An 18,196-nucleotide genomic window follows, 5' to 3' on the forward strand; every position below is an offset into this window, starting at 1 on the left:
TCCGAGGCTGGGCGGCTCCGCTCCGCCTCCGCCGCCGCCTGCGCGCTGCGCCAGGCCCGACAGGCCAGGCCGAGGAGAGCCGCCGAGAGAGGGACGCGAGCAGCCATGGCCGAAGCGGCGCCCGCCCGGGTAAGCGCCCAAGCGCGCAGACGCCCAGACGGGCCGGGGCCGCCGCCGCCGCGAGGGCCCGCGAGGGTCTCGGCCCGGCCGGCGTGGGGCGGCCCCGCGGCGCGGCCTCCTGGCCCGCCGCCTCCGCCCGGGCCTGCGCCCGCGCCCGCTCGGTCCGCCCCGCCGACCCCGTCTGGCGTCCGGGCCGGGCTTTCGGGCCGACCGGCAGGGCGGCCCAACCGGGCAGGCGGGGCGGCGGGCGCCGGCCGGGAGGCCCGACGGCGGGGGACAGGCCGGGCTACCCAGTAACACCTCAGATGACAGGCCTCACATTAGAACCGAGTGGCTGTTCCCCCCCCCCCTCCCCCCTCCATTGTCTTCCCGGAGGCGCGCACGGAGGACAGGGTCGCCAGCCCCCAGCACCATGTGGTTCTGACAGTCGCAGAGTCTGAGGGAAGGGACCCGCCCAAGGTCACTCACCTAGTCGAGGCCGCGGCCAGGACTTTGGAATTACGCCCCCTCGAAGGTACCCACTGTTCTACTTTTACCTGAGAGACAGGTATTGAATGCTGCTCAGGAGAGGAATTGTAGGTAGATTTTTTTTTTTTTTCTACGATTAGCCTGTTGGATTAGATTACTTGTATTCTTTTAGAATATTGGCCGATAATGTGCAGTATGCCCAATTCGGAGAAAAGAATCCTTTGGCTATTTTTGACGCACCAGAAAACCAGTTGCAAACAGAGCTCAATAAATAGCTTCTATTAACGCATCTCAGTGAACTTTTTGAAACTTTGATTTTTGTGGATCCTTTTACAGGAGAAACTTCCTCTCCCTCTTCTTTAATGAGTTTGGTGTGTGCTTCCCTTAGGGTTCCCCGAGTGCAGGGGAGAGAGAATGAGGGTGCCAGTACTGTGGTTACCAACCCCCCCCCCCCCGCGCCCCCCCCCCAAAGCATTTTTGTGACTACACTGGTGACAGCGCCAGCTCCCACCCAGCCCAGGGCCACTGCCTCAGAACTTTTTCTGGCCATTCCTACCCACTCCCTCCCTTCCCTCTGCCATCATACAGTACCTGAGATTCCCCAGAAACTGCCCAAACAGGACAGAGTTGCCCCCAACTCTTGTTAGCCCATCATATACTGTTGTTTATCATGACGGTTTCTGTACGGAATTTTTCTCCCGGCGAAGGAAGAGCCACATCATTTTTTCTGCATTCCCACCTTGCACCTTTGCAACGACCGGTGTTCAGTAACTGTTAATTAATGTTGTTTCATTGTGTAGTCCTTCATTCATTCACTAGGTATTAATTGAGCATCCGAGGTGAGAGAGGCGCTCTTTTAGAAGCCGGAAATACAACTGGGAATCACAAACACACTCTCGGGAACTCATGTTCTGGGGGAAACAAACCATAACACAGATAGATGGGTAGAATCATCACGGGTTATTAGTGCTGTGAAAGAAGGAACCCACCGCGGCGTATTTTAGATGTGTTAGTCGGCGAAGGTCTCCATGGGGCTTTGAGCTGGAGCCTTAAAGATGAGAGGAAGCCAGACGCGGAGAGGTGCAGGGAGAGCCAAAGCCGACATGGAGGAGGGTTATGTGTCCCAGGAATCCAAGGGGGCCGGGGTGGCCGGAGTGTAGTAAATAAGTGAGGTCGGGGAGGCAGGCTGAGGTCTGAGAAGCTTAGATTCTGTCCTAAGTACGCTGGGAAGCTGTTGGAGAGTTTTGAGCAGGGGGCTAAAATGGTCTAGCCTGTTTTTTAATGCTTACTGACTACTCTGTGGAAAGTGTATGGAGGAGAAGGGGAAATTAGCATTGCAGCAGCTGTCTGGGTGGACCGGGTGACGGCAGGGGAGAGAGAGGGAGCAAAGAGGATGGGTTTAAGTTTGGAAGTCACACGGATAGGACTTGATGGTGGTTTGGCCGTGAAGGAGGAGTGAACTGGAGGAGTAAGAGGTCAGTTCATCCTTCCAACAAGGCTTTCAGCACCATGTACCGGGACCAGGCCATTGCACGTGCTCCAGAAAGGCTTGTGCACGAGGCACTGAGCTAAGGCGCCACAGGCTTTCAGGACAAGGCTCCTGTCCCCTCTCCATCTGGGTTAGGATGTCCGGTTTAGAGATAACCTAATCTGCGCACAGAACGGAAGCGGATTCCACACCGGGGCGCCTGGGTGGCTCAGTCGGCCGAGCATCCAGCTTCGGCGCAGGTCAAGATCTCGCGGTCCGTGAGTTCGAGCCCCGCGTCGGGCTCTGTGCTGACAGTTCGGAGCCTGGAGCCTGCTTCGGATTCCGCGTCTCCCTCTCTCTGCCCCTCCCCCACTCGTGCCCTGTCTGTCTCTCAAGAATAAAGAAACATTAAAAACAAATTTCTAAATAAATAAAAAAGAAGCTCTTTCCCAGGGTGTCGAAGGATGATGAAATGAAAGAGGGGGAGAAAAAAGCCCGTGAGAACTGTTTCATGCTGTGTCCCTGAGCCCAGAACCATTATCATTGTCAGCATCCTAATCATTATCATCTTAGCTGAATCAGCATAGGGCGCAGGCATGCATGCACGTATTGCGTATATGATGCGGTGCTAAGTGCTTTCAACAAAGATTGTGTCATTAATTCTCAGCACCCTACCACCTGAGCACTATTATTGTTCCATTGTCTAGATGCGGAAGTGAAGTTGAAAGATGTGTCAAAACCTTGCCCAAAGTCAGTGGGCGGAGTTGCCAGTTGCACCCAGGCTCTCTCACTGCAAACCTCATGTCCTCTGTGCTTTAAAGCCTGTGCCTTCATTTGCAGAGGAGACTAAGACCCAAGGTGGAAGTCACCTGAGACCCATGCCTTTGGCCATGTTTTTTCTCCTGTTTCCCACTTGCTAACACCTTGGTCCAGCTGGTGTTTCCTGTCCCTGAGGCTACACTAACTGATGTCCTAACTGATGTCCCTGCCTCCCATCCCACACTGCTGCCTGGCTGGCCCTCAGGATCCCAGACGGGGCTTTATCAGGGCAAGTGTTATTGTGAGGCATTGGATTGTATATATTTTTTTAATGTTTATATATTTTGCGGGAGAAAATGTGTGCACCTGTAGGTGCAGAGCGAAGGGCAGAGGGAGAGAGAGGGAGAGAGAATCCTAAGCAGGGGCCTCACTGTCAGTGCAGAGCCCTATGTGGGGCTGGATCCCCTGAACTGTGAGATCATGACCTGAGCTGAAATCAAGAGTTAGACACTCAACCAACTGAGCCACCCAGGCGCCCCTGGTCGTGTCGTTGTGATACCATCTCCCCTTTCTCGTGTGGACAGGCTCCAGAGAGGGACAAGCAAACAGGGGATGAAAGCCCTTCGACACCTTCTCTGTCACCCCAGCCAGCTGCTGAGAAGAACTCGTACCTGTACTCCACGGAGATCACACTGTGGACGGTGGTGGCCGCCATCCAGGCCTTGGAGAAGAAAGTGGATTCCTGCTTGGCCCGCTTGCTGACCTTGGAGGGGCGGGCGGGGACGGCCGAGAAGAAGCTGGCGGACTGCGAGAAGACGGCCCTGGAGTTCGGGAACCAGCTGGAGGGCAAGTGGGCCGTGCTGGGGACCCTGCTGCAGGAGTACGGGCTGCTGCAGAGGCGGCTGGAGAACATGGAGAACCTGCTGAGAAACAGAAACTTCTGGATCCTGCGGCTGCCCCCGGGCAGCAAGGGGGAGGTCCCCAAGGTATCCCTCGGGCACTGGGGGTGGGACAGCGCGCGGGGCCGTGCCCGTAAGCGTGTGGGTGAGCGCACGTGGTGCTTGTGGTTCCAGGTGCCCGTGACCTTTGATGACGTGGCCGTGTATTTTTCCGAGCCGGAGTGGGGCAAGCTGGACGAGTGGCAGAAGGAGCTCTACAAGCACGTGATGCGGGGCAACTACGAGATGCTGGTGTCCCTGGGTAAGGCTGCGTAGGTAGGGATCTGTGTTCACAGATTGGCCTCCGGCAGGGCAGTCTCTGTCTTCGCTTTGACTTCTGTTCTGCTCCGTGTCTCTCCATCTCTGTGGGCAGCCGGGTGGCGGGTGTCCAGTCTTGACCCAGCCCTCCTTCCATTCTGTGCGCAGATTATGCTATCTCCAAACCGGACATCCTAACCCAGATGGAGAGGGGAGAGGAGCCTTGTCCTGAAAGCCTGTGGGGTCATGAGGAGGGGAGTAAGAGAGAGGCAGCACATCCCAGGAGGCCAAACCCTGGTGAGTGGGGGTGGGGTGGGGGGTGGGCACACCGAATTGGAGCCCTGCTCTCCGGACGGGCTTTCCAGATGTGCTGTGAGGCCAGGAAGGGAGCACAGGCCCCTTTACCCAAAGCGGGGCCCACTCTGTCCTAGGCCGGCCTGGTCACAGGCTGTTGGGGGGGAGGGGAGGGCTTTCGCCTTAGAGCCACAGGGGCCGGCAGTGGTTGGTTATTGTGAGGACTGCGTGGCAGACGTAAAGTAAAGCGCACGTGTGCTACGCATCGTGTCAGTGGGGCCTTATTCCTGACAGTGACCCTCCTGGCACCGGTGCATCACGGGCCTCCCACCTCTGCTCCCCGACCTAAGTGGTGGGAGGCCTGTGGTGCACCGGCTTCCCTTTGTGGCGACGGCCGTCTCGGAGGGGCGGCCAGGGCGGGACCCTAGCTGGCCAGCTGGTGCGCTGTAGGACCGTGGTTCTAGCAGGTCAGAATCTTCTGGGAGGGTTGTTTTTGTTTGTTTGTTTTTGTTTTTAATAAAATGAAGAAAGTAAAGTCGAGAGAAGGGCAAGCGCACCCCCCGAATGACGGTCACGCACATTCAGCAACGATCGGGAGTTTGCCACCTTGGCTCCATCTGTCTCTTTCTTTCCTTTCTCTGAACATAAACACCAAAATACCACTGTCTCACGCCCAGCAGATTAGGATCTCCTCCCAAGTCCGTGTTCTGATTTCCCCGATTGTCTCCAAAATATTTCCTATAGGTATCGGGTTCTATTTCTAGTCCACCAAAGTCCACGTGTTGTATTCGGTTTATAAAAAAATCCGTAAAACAGCCTGGGAACACCTCCTCCTCCGCCATTTAGCAGCTTTACTGAGATATAGCTAACTTGCCAAACCATTCGTAGACGACGCAGTCCGTGTTTCTACTGCATTCACGGTTGTGACCGTCACCGCCGTCTGTTTTTTTTTTTTTTTTTTTTTAATTTTTTTTTTCAACGTTTATTTATTTTTGGGACAGAGAGAGACAGAGCATGAACGGGGGAGGGGCAGAGAGAGAGGGAGACACAGAATCGGAAACAGGCTCCAGGCTCCGAGCCATCAGCCCAGAGCCTGACGCGGGGCTCGAACTCCCGGACCGCGAGATCGTGACCTGGCTGAAGTCGGATGCTTAACCGACTGCGCCACCCAGGCGCCCCACCGCCGTCTGTTTTTAGAACTTTCTTGTCCGCCAAAGCCGAACCTGTAGTTGTTAGCGGTTCCCTCTGCTTGCTCCCCAGCCCGAGGCCAGGCTGCTGACCTGCTTTCCATCTCTGTAGATTTGCCTCTTCTAGACGTTTCTTGTCAATGGAATCCTGCTGGGTGTGACCTTCTGTGTCCGCCTGCTTACACTGAGCTTGTTTTCCAGGCTCACCCACCTCTGCACTGTCCCCGGGCCCAGCTGGGCGGGTGTATATTACACATTGTGTTCCTTCCCGCTCTTCAGTTGATGGACCGGCCCCACCTCTCCCTCTTTAACGTCATTTATTTGTTTGACCTTCTAACGTCATTTATCTTTTGAATAGTTTTGTGTTTTTTGTTTTTTTTTTATTTTTTTTTTTAACGTTTATTTATTTTTGAGACAGAGAGAGACAGAGCATGAACGGGGAAGGGTCACAGAGAGAGGGAGACACAGAATCTGAAACAGGCTCCAGGCTCTGAGCTGTCAGCACAGAGCCCGACGCGGGGCTTGAACCCACGGACCGTGAGATCATGACCTGAGCCGAAGTCGGACGCTTAACCGACCGAGACACCCAGGCGCCCCAAGTTTTGTGTTTTTTTTAAAGTTATTTATTTCAAGAGTGAGAGCGCGCATGCACGAGAGCCTGGAAGGGGCAGAGAGAGGAGAGAGAATCCCAAGCAGGCTCTGTCAGCGCAGTGCCCGACGCGGGGCTCGACCTCCTGAACCGTGAAATCATGACCTGAGCTGAAATCAAGAGTCGGGGGCGCTTCACTGGGCCACCTGGGTGGCACAGTCGGTTAAGCTTCCACCTTCGGCTCAGGTCATGATCTTGCAGTTTGTGAGTTCGAGCCTCCCCCCTGCTCCTGCGCTCTCTTCTCATAAAGAAATAAACATTAAAAAAAAAAAAAAAAAGAGTCGCGCACTTAACACATAACCGACTGAGCCACCCAGGTGCGCCACGTCATTTACCTTTTTAAATGCCACTATTTCCCATATTCTGGATTTGGTGTCATTTATTGTTCTTCCGTTTTTTTGCATTTCCTATAAACTGGTAGATCGGGAGGCCTGTTTGGATTCCGGCAGACTCTTACACGGGCAGGATTACTTCAGAGGTGGTGCTGTGTGCTCCACGCTGCCCGTCAGGAGGCACAGAGGCTCCGCTCGCCTGGCTTTCCAGTGCTTTCCTTCTTCCCCTGCTCTTCCAAAGCTCCCCGTCACCAGCTCACCTGATGACATCAGTAGTCACTGAACATGATTGCCCGGATTTGTTATTCCATTAGGGGTTGCAAAATGGTGAAATCCTGTCCTCCTTATGCACCGAATAGCTGAAATTCTTTTGTAAAGAGTAATTTCCTGAATCAACTCTTTTAGTTCCCCGGAAATGCAGTCTGTACAGAACAGGCAGGAGAGAGGCTGAATTCTTTTCCTTCGTCATTTTTCAGAATGAAGGGCTATTGCCTTAGAAACCTGCAAAGGTGACCAATACTTGAACTTTTTACGTTATTATCATCATTGTCGTTGTTGCTGTGACTTCATAGACTGTTGAATATGTTATATGTGCCAATCCTTCGCAGTCATTATTTTTTGTGCTTAAATTGTCCCATCTTCAGCTCACGGCAGCCCCCTTACGTTGGCCTGTAGGTGTGACTTCAGTGGCTTTTCAGATTCAAGATGTTCTAGAATCATTTCCTACCCCAGACCTGGAATACAAATTTCTCCATGGAGTTTTAATTCCTTTCAGTGATGAATGATATTTGGAGACCACAGTATCAGTGCTGGTAGTGGCTAATTTTTGGTATTACTTCTAAACCTTTTCAGAAAATATGTGGGTTTTGTTTTTTTTTGAGAAAATGGCTATTTTTGTAAAGAAAAAAAATCATGAGTTCATAGTGATATTTCTAACTCAAATTTAATGTTCTTTGATCTTATACTTGTGTGTCACTTTTCTTTTACATGGGAATGTTAAACAATTACACTTTTGATTAAAGCCTGAGTTTTTTTTTTTTTTTTTTTTTTTTTTTTTTTTGTATAGCTCTTTTGGTCTTCTGAATGCATTCCATTTGGGACCTACAGACAAAATAATGCCTTTTAAGGTCCCTTGAAATAATTATTTTCTCTATGTGGTTATGTCATCAACTTGATATACAGTTAAGTTCATTTGCTTCTATTTATTTTTAGATTTTTAGAAATGGCTCTTTTTACTTTTTGATTTAGCCATTTGAGTGTGTAAGGCACGTTATGTTTGCAAAGTCAAATTGGTTTAACAGGATACATTCAGGGAAGTCTTATTTCCATCGTTGTCCCCTCCTTGTCCCTACAGATAACGATTTGTATTAGTTTCTTGTTGGTACTTCTGGTGTTTCCTTTTGAAAAGATCAGTAACACAGAGATACATCCCTGTCTTACACAGTCTGCCCTGGGCATCGCTTCACACGTGTAGGTAGAGATCTTTCTCCTTTCTTTTGTGGATGTGGAATGTTCTGTGGCGTGATATATACCATAGTCCGTCTATCCAGTCCCCTTTGGCGGACCTCTGGGTATTTCCAGTGTTTTACTGATAGAGATCGTGCCGAAGGGACTATGTTGTGCCTAAGGCAGTTCGTATTTTTGCCAATGTATCTTTGGGATAGATTCCTAGGAACTGCGCTGCAGGGGAAGTAAAGGCATACGTAAATTTGCCAGAAGTTACCACCAAATACCCCTCCGTGGGGCTTTACCATTTGCATCTCCCTCAGTGTTGTGAAAGAGAGCCTCCTTCCCCACTGGCCCGCTAGCAGAGAATGTGGTCAACCTTGTAGAATTTTTGTCTACCTAATAGGTAAGAAGTATGTCAGTATAGTTTTTTTTTTGTTTTGTTTTTTTAAATAACAGCTTTACTAGATATAATGAACTCCCCATGCAACTCACTCATTTAAAGTGTCCAGTCCATTGGTTTCTAGAATGTTCATAGAGACGCGCAACCAGCAAACACGGCAGTCAATTTTATAAAACTTTCATCACCTCAGACACAAACCCTGTACCCTGCAGCTATCACCCCCAACGCTTTCCCAGCTCCCCCAGCTCTGAGCAACGACACATGTTTCTGACGATACACTTGCCCTGCCTGGACGTTTCATATAAAAGGAATCTTAGAATCTGCGGTCTTTTGACTCTGGCTTATTCCCCTTAGCATAATGTTTTCAAGGTTCATCCGTGTTGTACTGTGTATCAGTATTTCATTTCTGTTTTCTTTTCTCTTTTTCTTATTGTGGTCAAATACATATAACATAAAATTTACCATTTTTGCCTTTTTTGGGTGTGCTGTTCGATGGTATTAAATACATTCATAATGGCACGCAGTCGTCACCTCCACCCATCTCCAGAACTCTCTTCACCTTATAAAACTGTAAACTGTAAAACTGAAACACTATACCCGTTAAACAGTACTCCCTCCTTCTGTCCCCCTCCCCTAGCCCCTGGCAGCCACCGTTCTACTTTCTGTCTCTATGATTTTGTCTACTCCGAGTCGCTCGTATCAGTGGAATCATACCGCATCTGTCTTCTTGTGACTGGCTTATTTCACTTAGCATGATGTCCTTAAGGTTCACCCATGTTTTAGCCTGTGTCAGAATTTCTTGCCTTTATAAGTCTAAATAATATTCTGTTGTATGTGTGTACCACATTTTGCTTAGCCATTCATCCCATCCCATTCATGGACACTTGGGTTGTTTCCATGTTCTAGCTATTGCGAATAACACTGCTACGATCGTGCACGTACAAATACCTCTTAGAGACTCTGCCTTCAGTTCTTTTCGGTGTATACTTCTAAAAGAAATTTTTTTTAATGTTTATTTTTGAGAGAGACACACAAAATGTGAGCGGGAAAGGGTCAGAGAGAGAGGGAGACACGGAATCCGAAGCAGGCTCCAGGCTCTGAGCTGTCCGCACAGAGCGCGACGTGGGTCTCGAACCCACAAACCGTGAGATCAGACCTGAGCCGAAGCTGGACACTTAACCGACGGAGCCACCCAGGCGCCCCTCGGTGTATACTTCTAAATGGAATTGCTGGATCATATGGTAATCCTATTTGTAATTTTTTGAGGACTCTCACACTGTTTTCCATAGTGACTGTACCATACACTCACCTACAGTGTGCCAAGGTTCCAGTTTTTCCATGTTCCTACCAAGTTACTATTTTCTGTTGTTTCTTTTTGATAGTGGCCATCATTTCCCTGATGATGGGTGATTCCAGGCATCTTTTCATGTGCCTGTTGGCCATTAGTATATCTTCTTTGGGGAAACGCCTATTCAAGTCCTTTGCCCATTTTTGAGTCAGGTTGTTTGTTTTTCTGTTATTGAGATTTTTTTAAAGTTTTTTTTTTAAGTTTATTCATTTATTTTGAGAGAGAGAGAGAGAGAGAACACCAGTTGGTGAGGGGTATAGAGAGAGGGGACAGAGGATCCCAAGCGGGCTCTATGCTGACGGCAGAGAGCCTGATGTGGGGCTTGAACTCACGAGCTGTGAGATCATGACCTGAGCCGAAGTCGGATGCCCAGCCAACTGAGCCACCCAGGTGCCCCATCTGTTTTGAGTTTTAGGACCTCTCTACGTATTCTGGATATTAATATCTTGTCAGATATGTGATTTGCAAATACTTTCTCCTGTTCTGGGGATTGCCTCTTAACTCGATAGTATGTTTTGATGCACATATTTAAAAAGTTTTCAGGAAGTCTTGTTTGTCTCTTTTTTTCTTTTGTTACCTGTGCGTTTGGTGTCCTGTCCAAGAAATCATTGCCAAATCCAATGTCCTGAAGCTTTTATCCTATGTTTTCTTCTAAGACTTTTGTGTTTTAGGTCTTATATTTAGGTCTTTGATCCATTTTGAGTTAATTTTTGTATATGGAGTTAGGTAAGGATCCAACTTTATTCTTTTGCGTGTGGATGTGCGATTTTCCCAGCACTATTTGTTGAAAAGTCCTTTCCCCGTTGAGTGGTCTTGGGACCCTTCTCAAATATCTTTTGACCAGATATGTGAAGGTTTATGTCTTGGTTCTCTGTTTCTTTAGGCTGCATAGTAAGTTTTGAAATCAAGAAGTCTTTCAACTTTGTTCTTCCTTCTCAATATTATTGTTGCTATTTGGGGTCCCTTGAGACTTCATATGAATTTTAGGGTGGGTTTTTCTCTTTCTACACTTGATCTTAGCCAAAAGGCTGAGAAGTGATGGGGTTTTCTATTTCTGTAAAAAATATCATGGAGGCTTTAATAGAGATTGTGCTGAATCTATAGATCGGTTTGGTAGTATTGACGCCATAATATTAAGTCTTCCCGTCCAGGAACATGAAATGTTTACATTTATGTATGCCTTTAATTTCTTAACGCAGTGTTTTTTTTAATGTTTATTGTATGTATGTATGTATTTTGAGAGAGCACAAGTGAGCCTGGGAGGGGCAGAGAGAGGGAAAGAGAGAATCCCAAGCAGGCTCCATGGTGTCAGTGCAGATCCCCACATGGAGCCTGAACTCACGAACGGAGAGATCATGACTTGAGCCGAATTCCAGAGTCATGTGCTCACCTGACTAAGCCACCCAAGTGCCTCTCTTTCTGCAGCGTGAGTGGGGGGAGAGGGAGACACAGAATCTGAAGCAGCCTCCAGGCTCTGAGCTGTCAGCACAGTTCCAGCGGGGCTGGAACTCACAAACCATGAGATCGTGACTTGAGCCAAGGTTGGACGCTCAACCGACTGAGCCACCCAGGCGCCCCATACAACAGTGTGTTTTTAATGGTACCTCTCTCATTATGAGTGTGGTCGAATATCTTTTTATGTTTTCATGGGCCATTTAAATTTCTTATTCCATAAACTCTTTGTTCATCTCTTTTGCCCTCGGAAGCTTTTTTTAAAAATGCATACTTTCTAGGCCTACCCAGAAGTCACGGTGATGAGAATCTTGGGGTGCTTCCAAGGGGATCCTTATACATCAGCCTGGTGTAGGACTTGTGATTGGGAGCCACTGTAGTACCGTTCTGAGCTGGGAGTCTCCAAAAGCCAGATCGTTGGCCCTGCTGTGTCGTGACCTGTCTGTGACTATTGCACGAGTTACTGTGCTGTCCCTTTTCCTTCTCTTTTAGCCACTAATGGTCAGTGGAGCCCACTGCATGATCATAACCTGGGTTTGACCCGACGCCCCCCCGGTCCCAGTGACTGCGGGTAGCCGTTCCTCAGAGGCTCCTGCCACGTGGGGGATCCCTGTGGTGTCCTTAGCATCCCTGATTTGCATTCTCCAGGCCTCCCTCCACATCCAGAGCACATCCTCAGCCCCGTCAGCCCTGCCCAGGATGAGCCAACAGAAGGGCGGGCCCCCAGGCACCAGCAAGACCCAGAAGCAAGGGGAAGCCTGGACGGAACCATCGCTGGTGAGAGAGGGCCGCCGGGCAGGGGTGCGGACGCCACCTCAACGGCGGCCCCAGACAGGCGGTGCTGAGAACAGGGGCTAAAGCTGGCGGCTGGGAGGGGTGGCGGGGACCGGGCTGCCTGGAAAGGGGACCCCTGAGGCAGGCCTTAGAGGAAGAGTAGATTTTGGCTGGAACCGAGGGCATTTTCAGCAGAAGATGGTCTGAGCAAAGGCGTGGGTCCCTAAGGCCTGGCTGGGCTGAGGGGAAGGGCACACGAGGGCAGGCGCTGGGCCTCCTCAGGCTTCGCACACGGGGCACACGAACTGGGCAACCTGTGTCATATGCCTGGAACAGCCCTGGCATGGGCATTCCTCCGTAGATGTCCTCTTTCTGGAGCCCGTGAGGGGCTCTGTGCCTTCTGTCCCCCCTTCCAGTGATCTCTGCCTGCTTATGTTTGAAGGACATTTCTGTCCATCCGTTCCCAGAAATGGAGTGTCACGCGGAAGGCATGTAGCATAACGTGTGGCATACCAGAGCCTTGTTCTCTGCCTCCAGACTGTGCTTCACCAGCTTCCGCCCCCATTCCTCTTCCTCCTCCAGGGGCCTGACTCTTCGGGCTGGGTCACCTTCTCTCCAGTCATTTCTGTGACCCTTCCCCAGTGAATATGAGCTCGCCGAGGTTGGAGGTGACCCTCCCTCCCTCTCCCGAGTCCCTCCTTCCCGGCCAGTGTGTAAGGAGAGGGGGGACCTTCTCACTGTCCTTGTTCCCCTGCAGACCTGGCACTGTGCTCCAGGGGCCTCCCCACACCCTCTGGGTGACAGGGAGTTGTCAGCATTGACCCAGACGGGAACCGGGGCCATGGCCTTCTCGGCCCTCCTCTCACCTCTGACGCAGAGGCCGTGCCGTGGGCAGTCCTCCGGTGGATCGGGCAGTCCTCCGGACAGAGCCCTGGAGCCCCCTCTTCCTGGCAGGCGTTCGAACGTGTCTGGGGGCTGCTTAGAGATACCTGTGCTGTCCATCAAGGGCCCGCTGTTGGGAAAGGCCCTCACGGAGTCTCTCTCACAGGTCCACCAGCCTCGGTTAAACAGGAGGAAGAATCTTCAGGTGGGGAATCTCCAGCCTCCCCTCCCAGGGACAGCCTGCCCAGCAGGGGGCCAGGTGAGTGAAGGGAGAGGCCCCGTGGCCACAGCAGAGCCTCGGAGGATCTTGGGGGCCCTTGGGAGTGGGGTGGGAGGTGGCGAAGTGGGACCTGGTGAGGGGCTTCCTCCTGAGGGGTCCCTTCCTCATCCCCGGGTACTGGTGCCCTGGGGCTCTGGCGACCCAGACCACGTAGGTCCTGGTTTCCCCCCATCACATGTGACCTGGTGGATAGGTGCTGCTTGAAAACAAGCTGTGTGCACCCGGTCTGCGGTCTGGCGACAGAAAGGCCTCCCAGCAGCCCTGGGAAGTGGTCCAGGCTCACAGCTTCCAATGTCTCCCAGTTTGTATGTGGTGGCCTGTGACTTAAATTTCGTTCCCTGGCCTCGAGTCCGTAAAACCAGGCTTACAACCTGATGAGCAGGAAAAAAGAGAGCAATTGTTGCCCATTCTGGCTCTGGGGTGGTTTTCTGCCCTAATAGAAAGGGATCCGGTTCTCACCTGGTTCCACCCTGGTACCTGCTTTGGTGGGAGCAGAGGTGAGATTTGGGCCCACCTCGGGGTGGTGGCATGGTGGGAGTCCAAGCTGGGGATGGGCTTCAAACCAAGAGATCTGGGACCCTTGGCCTTCACGGGGAATAGGGCCTGAGACCCCCAGCTGGGCCATTTCTAGTACAGAAATAAAGTTCTGTCAGGAATTATCTGTGCGGGTCACCAGGAAGCTGCATCAGGCAGGGAGCTGCAAGGTCCTGACATCAGGAGGTTCTGCAGTTAAGGGTTCACTGCATTCTGCCGGGGTGTGGTTTCAGTTCATGCTTCAGCAAGAATAGAAGTCCCTCTTGTCCTAGACCTTGGACATTTCTCGGAAAGGGCCAAAGGTTTCGTCTTAAAGGGCCCAGGGTAAGGTTCGCTGTCAGCTTTTGAGCCTCAGCTGAGCTCCTGGGCGCTGGGGGAGGTCAGAGAAGCCAGTAGTTGGGGCTGATTCCAGAGAAGCTCAGAAGGGAGCGGCAGGTAAAGGATTTGGAAGAATGCAGCGTTCCAGCAGGGCTTGTGGCCGGAACCTTCCTTCCCAGCACCAGGGACCCCCGAGGGCTGTTGCTGCGACCGCTGTGCTGCTTCAGGTCTCCCTTCTCTCCTCTGTTCCGGCAGTTCCTATGCCTCAGTCCCGCCTCCAGAGTCCAGGGTGACCCACACTGAGGCCCAGCCAGGAAGCCCAGGTCCTCGCGCCTCCTGCCTGTCACTAGAGAGCAGGGCGGCAGGCAGGTGGCGGCTGCTCAGTGTAGATTTGTTATGTCGATGAGTCGCTCAGGGTGTGCCTACGACATCCACCACTTTCAGGCCTCAGGCTTCTTACTTAGTCTGGCTGCCCCAGGGTTCACTGTCCTTCGTAGATGGGAACTAAAGTTGTCAGAACTCTTGGGGACCCTGCATGGCCAATGTATCTCAGGGTCCACAGTCTCCCCTGCCCCCACCTACCTATTGTCTTTCATTCCGCCTGACCTCCCGGGTCCTGGTTTTGCGGCTCTGTCTCCTCTCTCCTGATGTCCTTAGCTTGGCCTCCCAGGATGGGCCATCGGAGCCTCTGGGCTACGTGACGGTAAACAGACTGGACGATGTTAGGAGGCAATGCCTGCTTGCTAGGGCCAAGCGAACAGAGTCCCTGATCTGTGCTGTGAGCTCGTGGAGGAGAAAGGACTCTGCAAGTAGGTGCAGGATGGGTGCAGATGTGGCCAGAGATGTGCCTGGAGGCAGCACCGGGTCGAGTGGCCTGGGTGGGGGCCAGTGTGGCCCACTGGAAATCAGTGGAGATTCCTCTGTCCAGGTGGTGGTGGCGTGGTCATCAAGACAGAAGCACAGTCTGAGGACGAGATGACGCCTGAGCGGCTCTTCCTGGGGGAGTCCCGGAGCCAGACCGTGTGTCGAATGCCCAAAAGGCCCGGGAGCAGGACTGGGGGCCCTGGGCGGCTTCATGCCTCCGGGGTGCCGCGGGTGCGGGCGGGGGACCCGCGGCCCGGAGGGGCCGCCGGGGAGCCACCCCGCATCCTCCCTCGACGCCGCGAGCGGACCTTCCCCTGCCCCGACTGCGGGCAGAGTTTCCGCCTGAAGATCAACCTGACCATTCACCAGCGGAGCCACGTGGAGGAGGAGCACCGGGAGGCCCCGGGGAGCTCGCCCACCGGCTGGGGGGAGGACCACTCCACACTGGAGCCGGGGGAGGTGGTGGTGCCGGGCCCCGTCATCCGCTGGCTCCCCGACGATCCCGGAGCGCGCCGCTCGCTGGCAGCCCGTCCGTTCATGGGCCGGAGGCCGGAGGCCACCAAAGTATATCACTGCAGCGAGTGCCTGCGCTTCTTCCAGCAGCGGAAGACCCTGCTGCTGCACCAGCGCCTGCACACGGGCGACAGTCAGGGCTGGCCCGCCTGTCCCTACTGCGGCAAGGCCTTCCGCCGGCCGTCCGACCTCTTCCGCCACCAGCGCATCCACACCGGCGAGCGGCCCTACCAGTGTCCTCAGTGTGGCCGGGCCTTCAACCGCAACCACCACCTGTCTGTCCACATGCAGACTCACGCCCGGGGCCAGGCGGGCCTGCACTTTCCCGCTCCCTCTGCCGTCGCGGGGAGTCCACCCCGGCCCAGGCCCAGCCACACTGAGGAGGGTTGACCCGGCAGGAGCCTGGCGGGGCGGGGCGGGGGGGGGGGGCTCTGCTCTCCTGGGCACCCCCAGCGGGACTGCTGTCCGCCTTCAGGCCTTTCCCCTGGTGCCTGACGCCCGGTTCCTCATTCTGGGAAGCTTTGGAGAGGTTTTTTGTTTTCGTTTTTCATTCAGATGGGAAGCGGTGGCCTTTTTGGTGACTGTCTGTGTGTGGCCAGATGCCTGAATTTCCTAAGTTTGTCATTCTTTGCTGCCTTTTCTACATTCCTGACTTAGAAAGGATCCTCGAAGGTTTAGAGGATGCCCAGTTTCGGTGAGAGCCTTTGGCAGGTACGGGAGGCGGGCGGGGGGACTGGAGACAGTGGCCCTTGTAGGTAGGGAGCGACGGAGACACCGAGGGCCTGCAGTTTTGTTATTGTACACAGAGGTCACAGCAGAGTGGACAGTTTGAAGGGTGGGCACTGGAAATTTGAATTTCCTACTTTTGTTATTTGAAACCTTCCCCAACCCCCCTCCTTATGGAGCTTTTCTGATGCTTTTGTAAGTATTGTGTGTGGTTGCAAAGGGGACCAGGAGCCCCCAGGGGCAGGAATTCTCCTGCCACCTTGCGTGTGGGGACAGCAGGGGGGCTCTCCACATCAGCCAGGGTGTTGACAGGGATTCCTTGGCTGCTGCCCTGGAGACCAGGTGCCTTCCCAGGTATGTGAGTCCCCGTATTCCAACATCCATGATTGATTTTGGTTATTAGTTGAGAGCGGGAAACAAGTCGAGAGTGGATAACGCCTCCTCCGAGGTCTCAGTGTTAATGGGTATGCACGCTCCTTGCTGGTAGGGGGGTGGCTGCTTTGAGGGGAGGGATGCAGACCCAGCCATAGGAGGCTCTTCCCCGCCAGGAAGATCCTGGTGTGGGTGAGGCTGGCCAGTCAGCCTGGACTTCTGGGCTGCCGGGCCTGACTTGCCACCTTAAAAGAGGGGTCTGTTTCCAAGAACTTGGGGCCGGTAGCAGAGAAAGGCCAGATCCGGGTGAATTTTTCTTAACCACTTCCATTTCAGGTTCCTCACTTGTCAAAGGGGGTAATGACCCCAGCGCATCCTACCTCACCTTAGGGTTTTCAGGGTCATAAGAGATTTAGAGGCAGTGGGGCAAACGGGAAGCGTGGTTTGATCCTGCAAGTTCAGGGCCCCCTCTCTGTCCCATTCCAGCCCTTCCCCCCCAGCCAGAATCCCTCAGAAAGGACCTTTATTTTCTGCAGTGAGTGGAAGGTCCTCTGGGTGCAGAGTGAGGTGAGACATTCCCATCGGCTACATCCCTTAGGAGACCTTTGTATTTCAGCGGAACAAATTCTTACGACAGCAAGGAGGTTCAAGCCGTGGAAGTTGGAACAGCGTCAGGCCTCCTGGAAACATCGAGGGCAGCTAGCATCTTGTGCCTCTTAAGTAACACCACCGTGGGTGCTACCTAGAGACTAGCTCTTGGTTTGGGTGATTTTCAAACTGGAGTAATGGGTCCTTAGCTGTTTTGACTGCTGTCTTATTTTTCTGGTACTGTGTGAAAGGGCCGGCATTCAGGCCTGCTTCCCGGTGCCTGGGTCCCTGGCTGGGCCACTTCTTGTGGCCCCCTCTGCCCTCACGCCTCTCCCCAAATCATGAATGGAGCTGGGGGCAGATGGGAACATTGCCATAACCTTTGGGGCAAGAACGAGTAAACAAGTCTGTGCGAGCTCAGCCACACTCCCCTGGGCTTTGGAAGAAGGGGTGCCACCCTTCCCTACTGTGCATTCTTGCTTCTCTGCTCTGACACTCCCAACCCTCTCCGGGGGCCTCACCAGTCAGGACTGGGCTCTGACAGGGTATGGTGTAAAGGTAGCTGCTCTGAGCCTGCCCCTTAGCGCTCAGAGCTGGTCTCCGGTGTTTCCTGGGGATGCCTCAGGGCTCCGAGTTCCTAGGCCTTTCTAATGCTAAATGCCCTGTGTAAATACTGGGACTCCAGTGGTCGCTCGAACCCGGGGTGATCGCAGGGCACAGGCTCCCCCTTCTTCCAAAGCTAAGGCCTTGGGAGTTTGCCTGGCACTCAATCGGTGTTCAAGGAGCATTCTTTACACCAAATGAATCAACGGATGCTGCGTGGTGCAGAAGCAGAGGGGTGCTCCAGAGTCCTGGAGACTAGCACTTGGTTTGGCTCTTAGACTCACTCCTAGCTCTGGGTCTCGGCTTCCTCCTTTGTAAACAAGGAAGGGTGGGGTCCTGGCGCTCAAAGGCCCTTCAGAACTGTGACGGTAGCGGCCCTTTGCCTTCATGGGTGCTCAATAAATATGTTGGACTCAATGAGTGCGTGCGCATGACCTGCTTCCTGCTTTCCGTGAGTCGGCCCTACGGCGCAGTCTGTCCGCCCGGCTGGCGAGCAGCTCCCGAAGGGCCGGGCCTGGGCCTGCATTCGCACACGAGACCCCGGTACCCGCGTAGACGGGGCTTCCGCCGCGGGGGGCGGGGCCTCCCGGGCCAGCCAGTGGGGGACGGGCTCCCAGCCC

The 18,196-nt window shown here is 53.2% G+C and overlaps 1 protein-coding gene across 2 annotated transcripts; it reads left to right on the forward strand.

Annotated features, from left to right (window-relative positions):
* Positions 1-17,993, forward strand: ZNF783 (zinc finger family member 783). Of its 2 annotated transcripts, XR_003967307.1 has the most exons (8): positions 1-129; positions 3,400-3,801; positions 3,889-4,015; positions 4,180-4,308; positions 11,771-11,899; positions 12,945-13,037; positions 14,839-15,981; positions 17,002-17,993. XR_003967307.1 is itself a non-coding variant. In XM_030308699.1 (7 exons), exons 1-7 carry the CDS (start codon positions 106-108, stop codon positions 15,675-15,677), a joined length of 1,743 nt encoding a protein of 580 aa, XP_030164559.1. In that variant the 5' UTR covers positions 1-105; the 3' UTR covers positions 15,678-17,993. The 2 variants fall into 2 exon arrangements, 1 of the variants encoding a protein (XP_030164559.1); XM_030308699.1 differs by having other exon boundaries at positions 14,839-17,993.
* Positions 17,994-18,196: the final 203 nt, after the last annotated feature.

This window comes from Lynx canadensis, chromosome A2 (genome assembly GCF_007474595.2).
Source record: "Lynx canadensis isolate LIC74 chromosome A2, mLynCan4.pri.v2, whole genome shotgun sequence".
Taxonomy (NCBI): Eukaryota; Metazoa; Chordata; class Mammalia; order Carnivora; family Felidae; genus Lynx; species Lynx canadensis.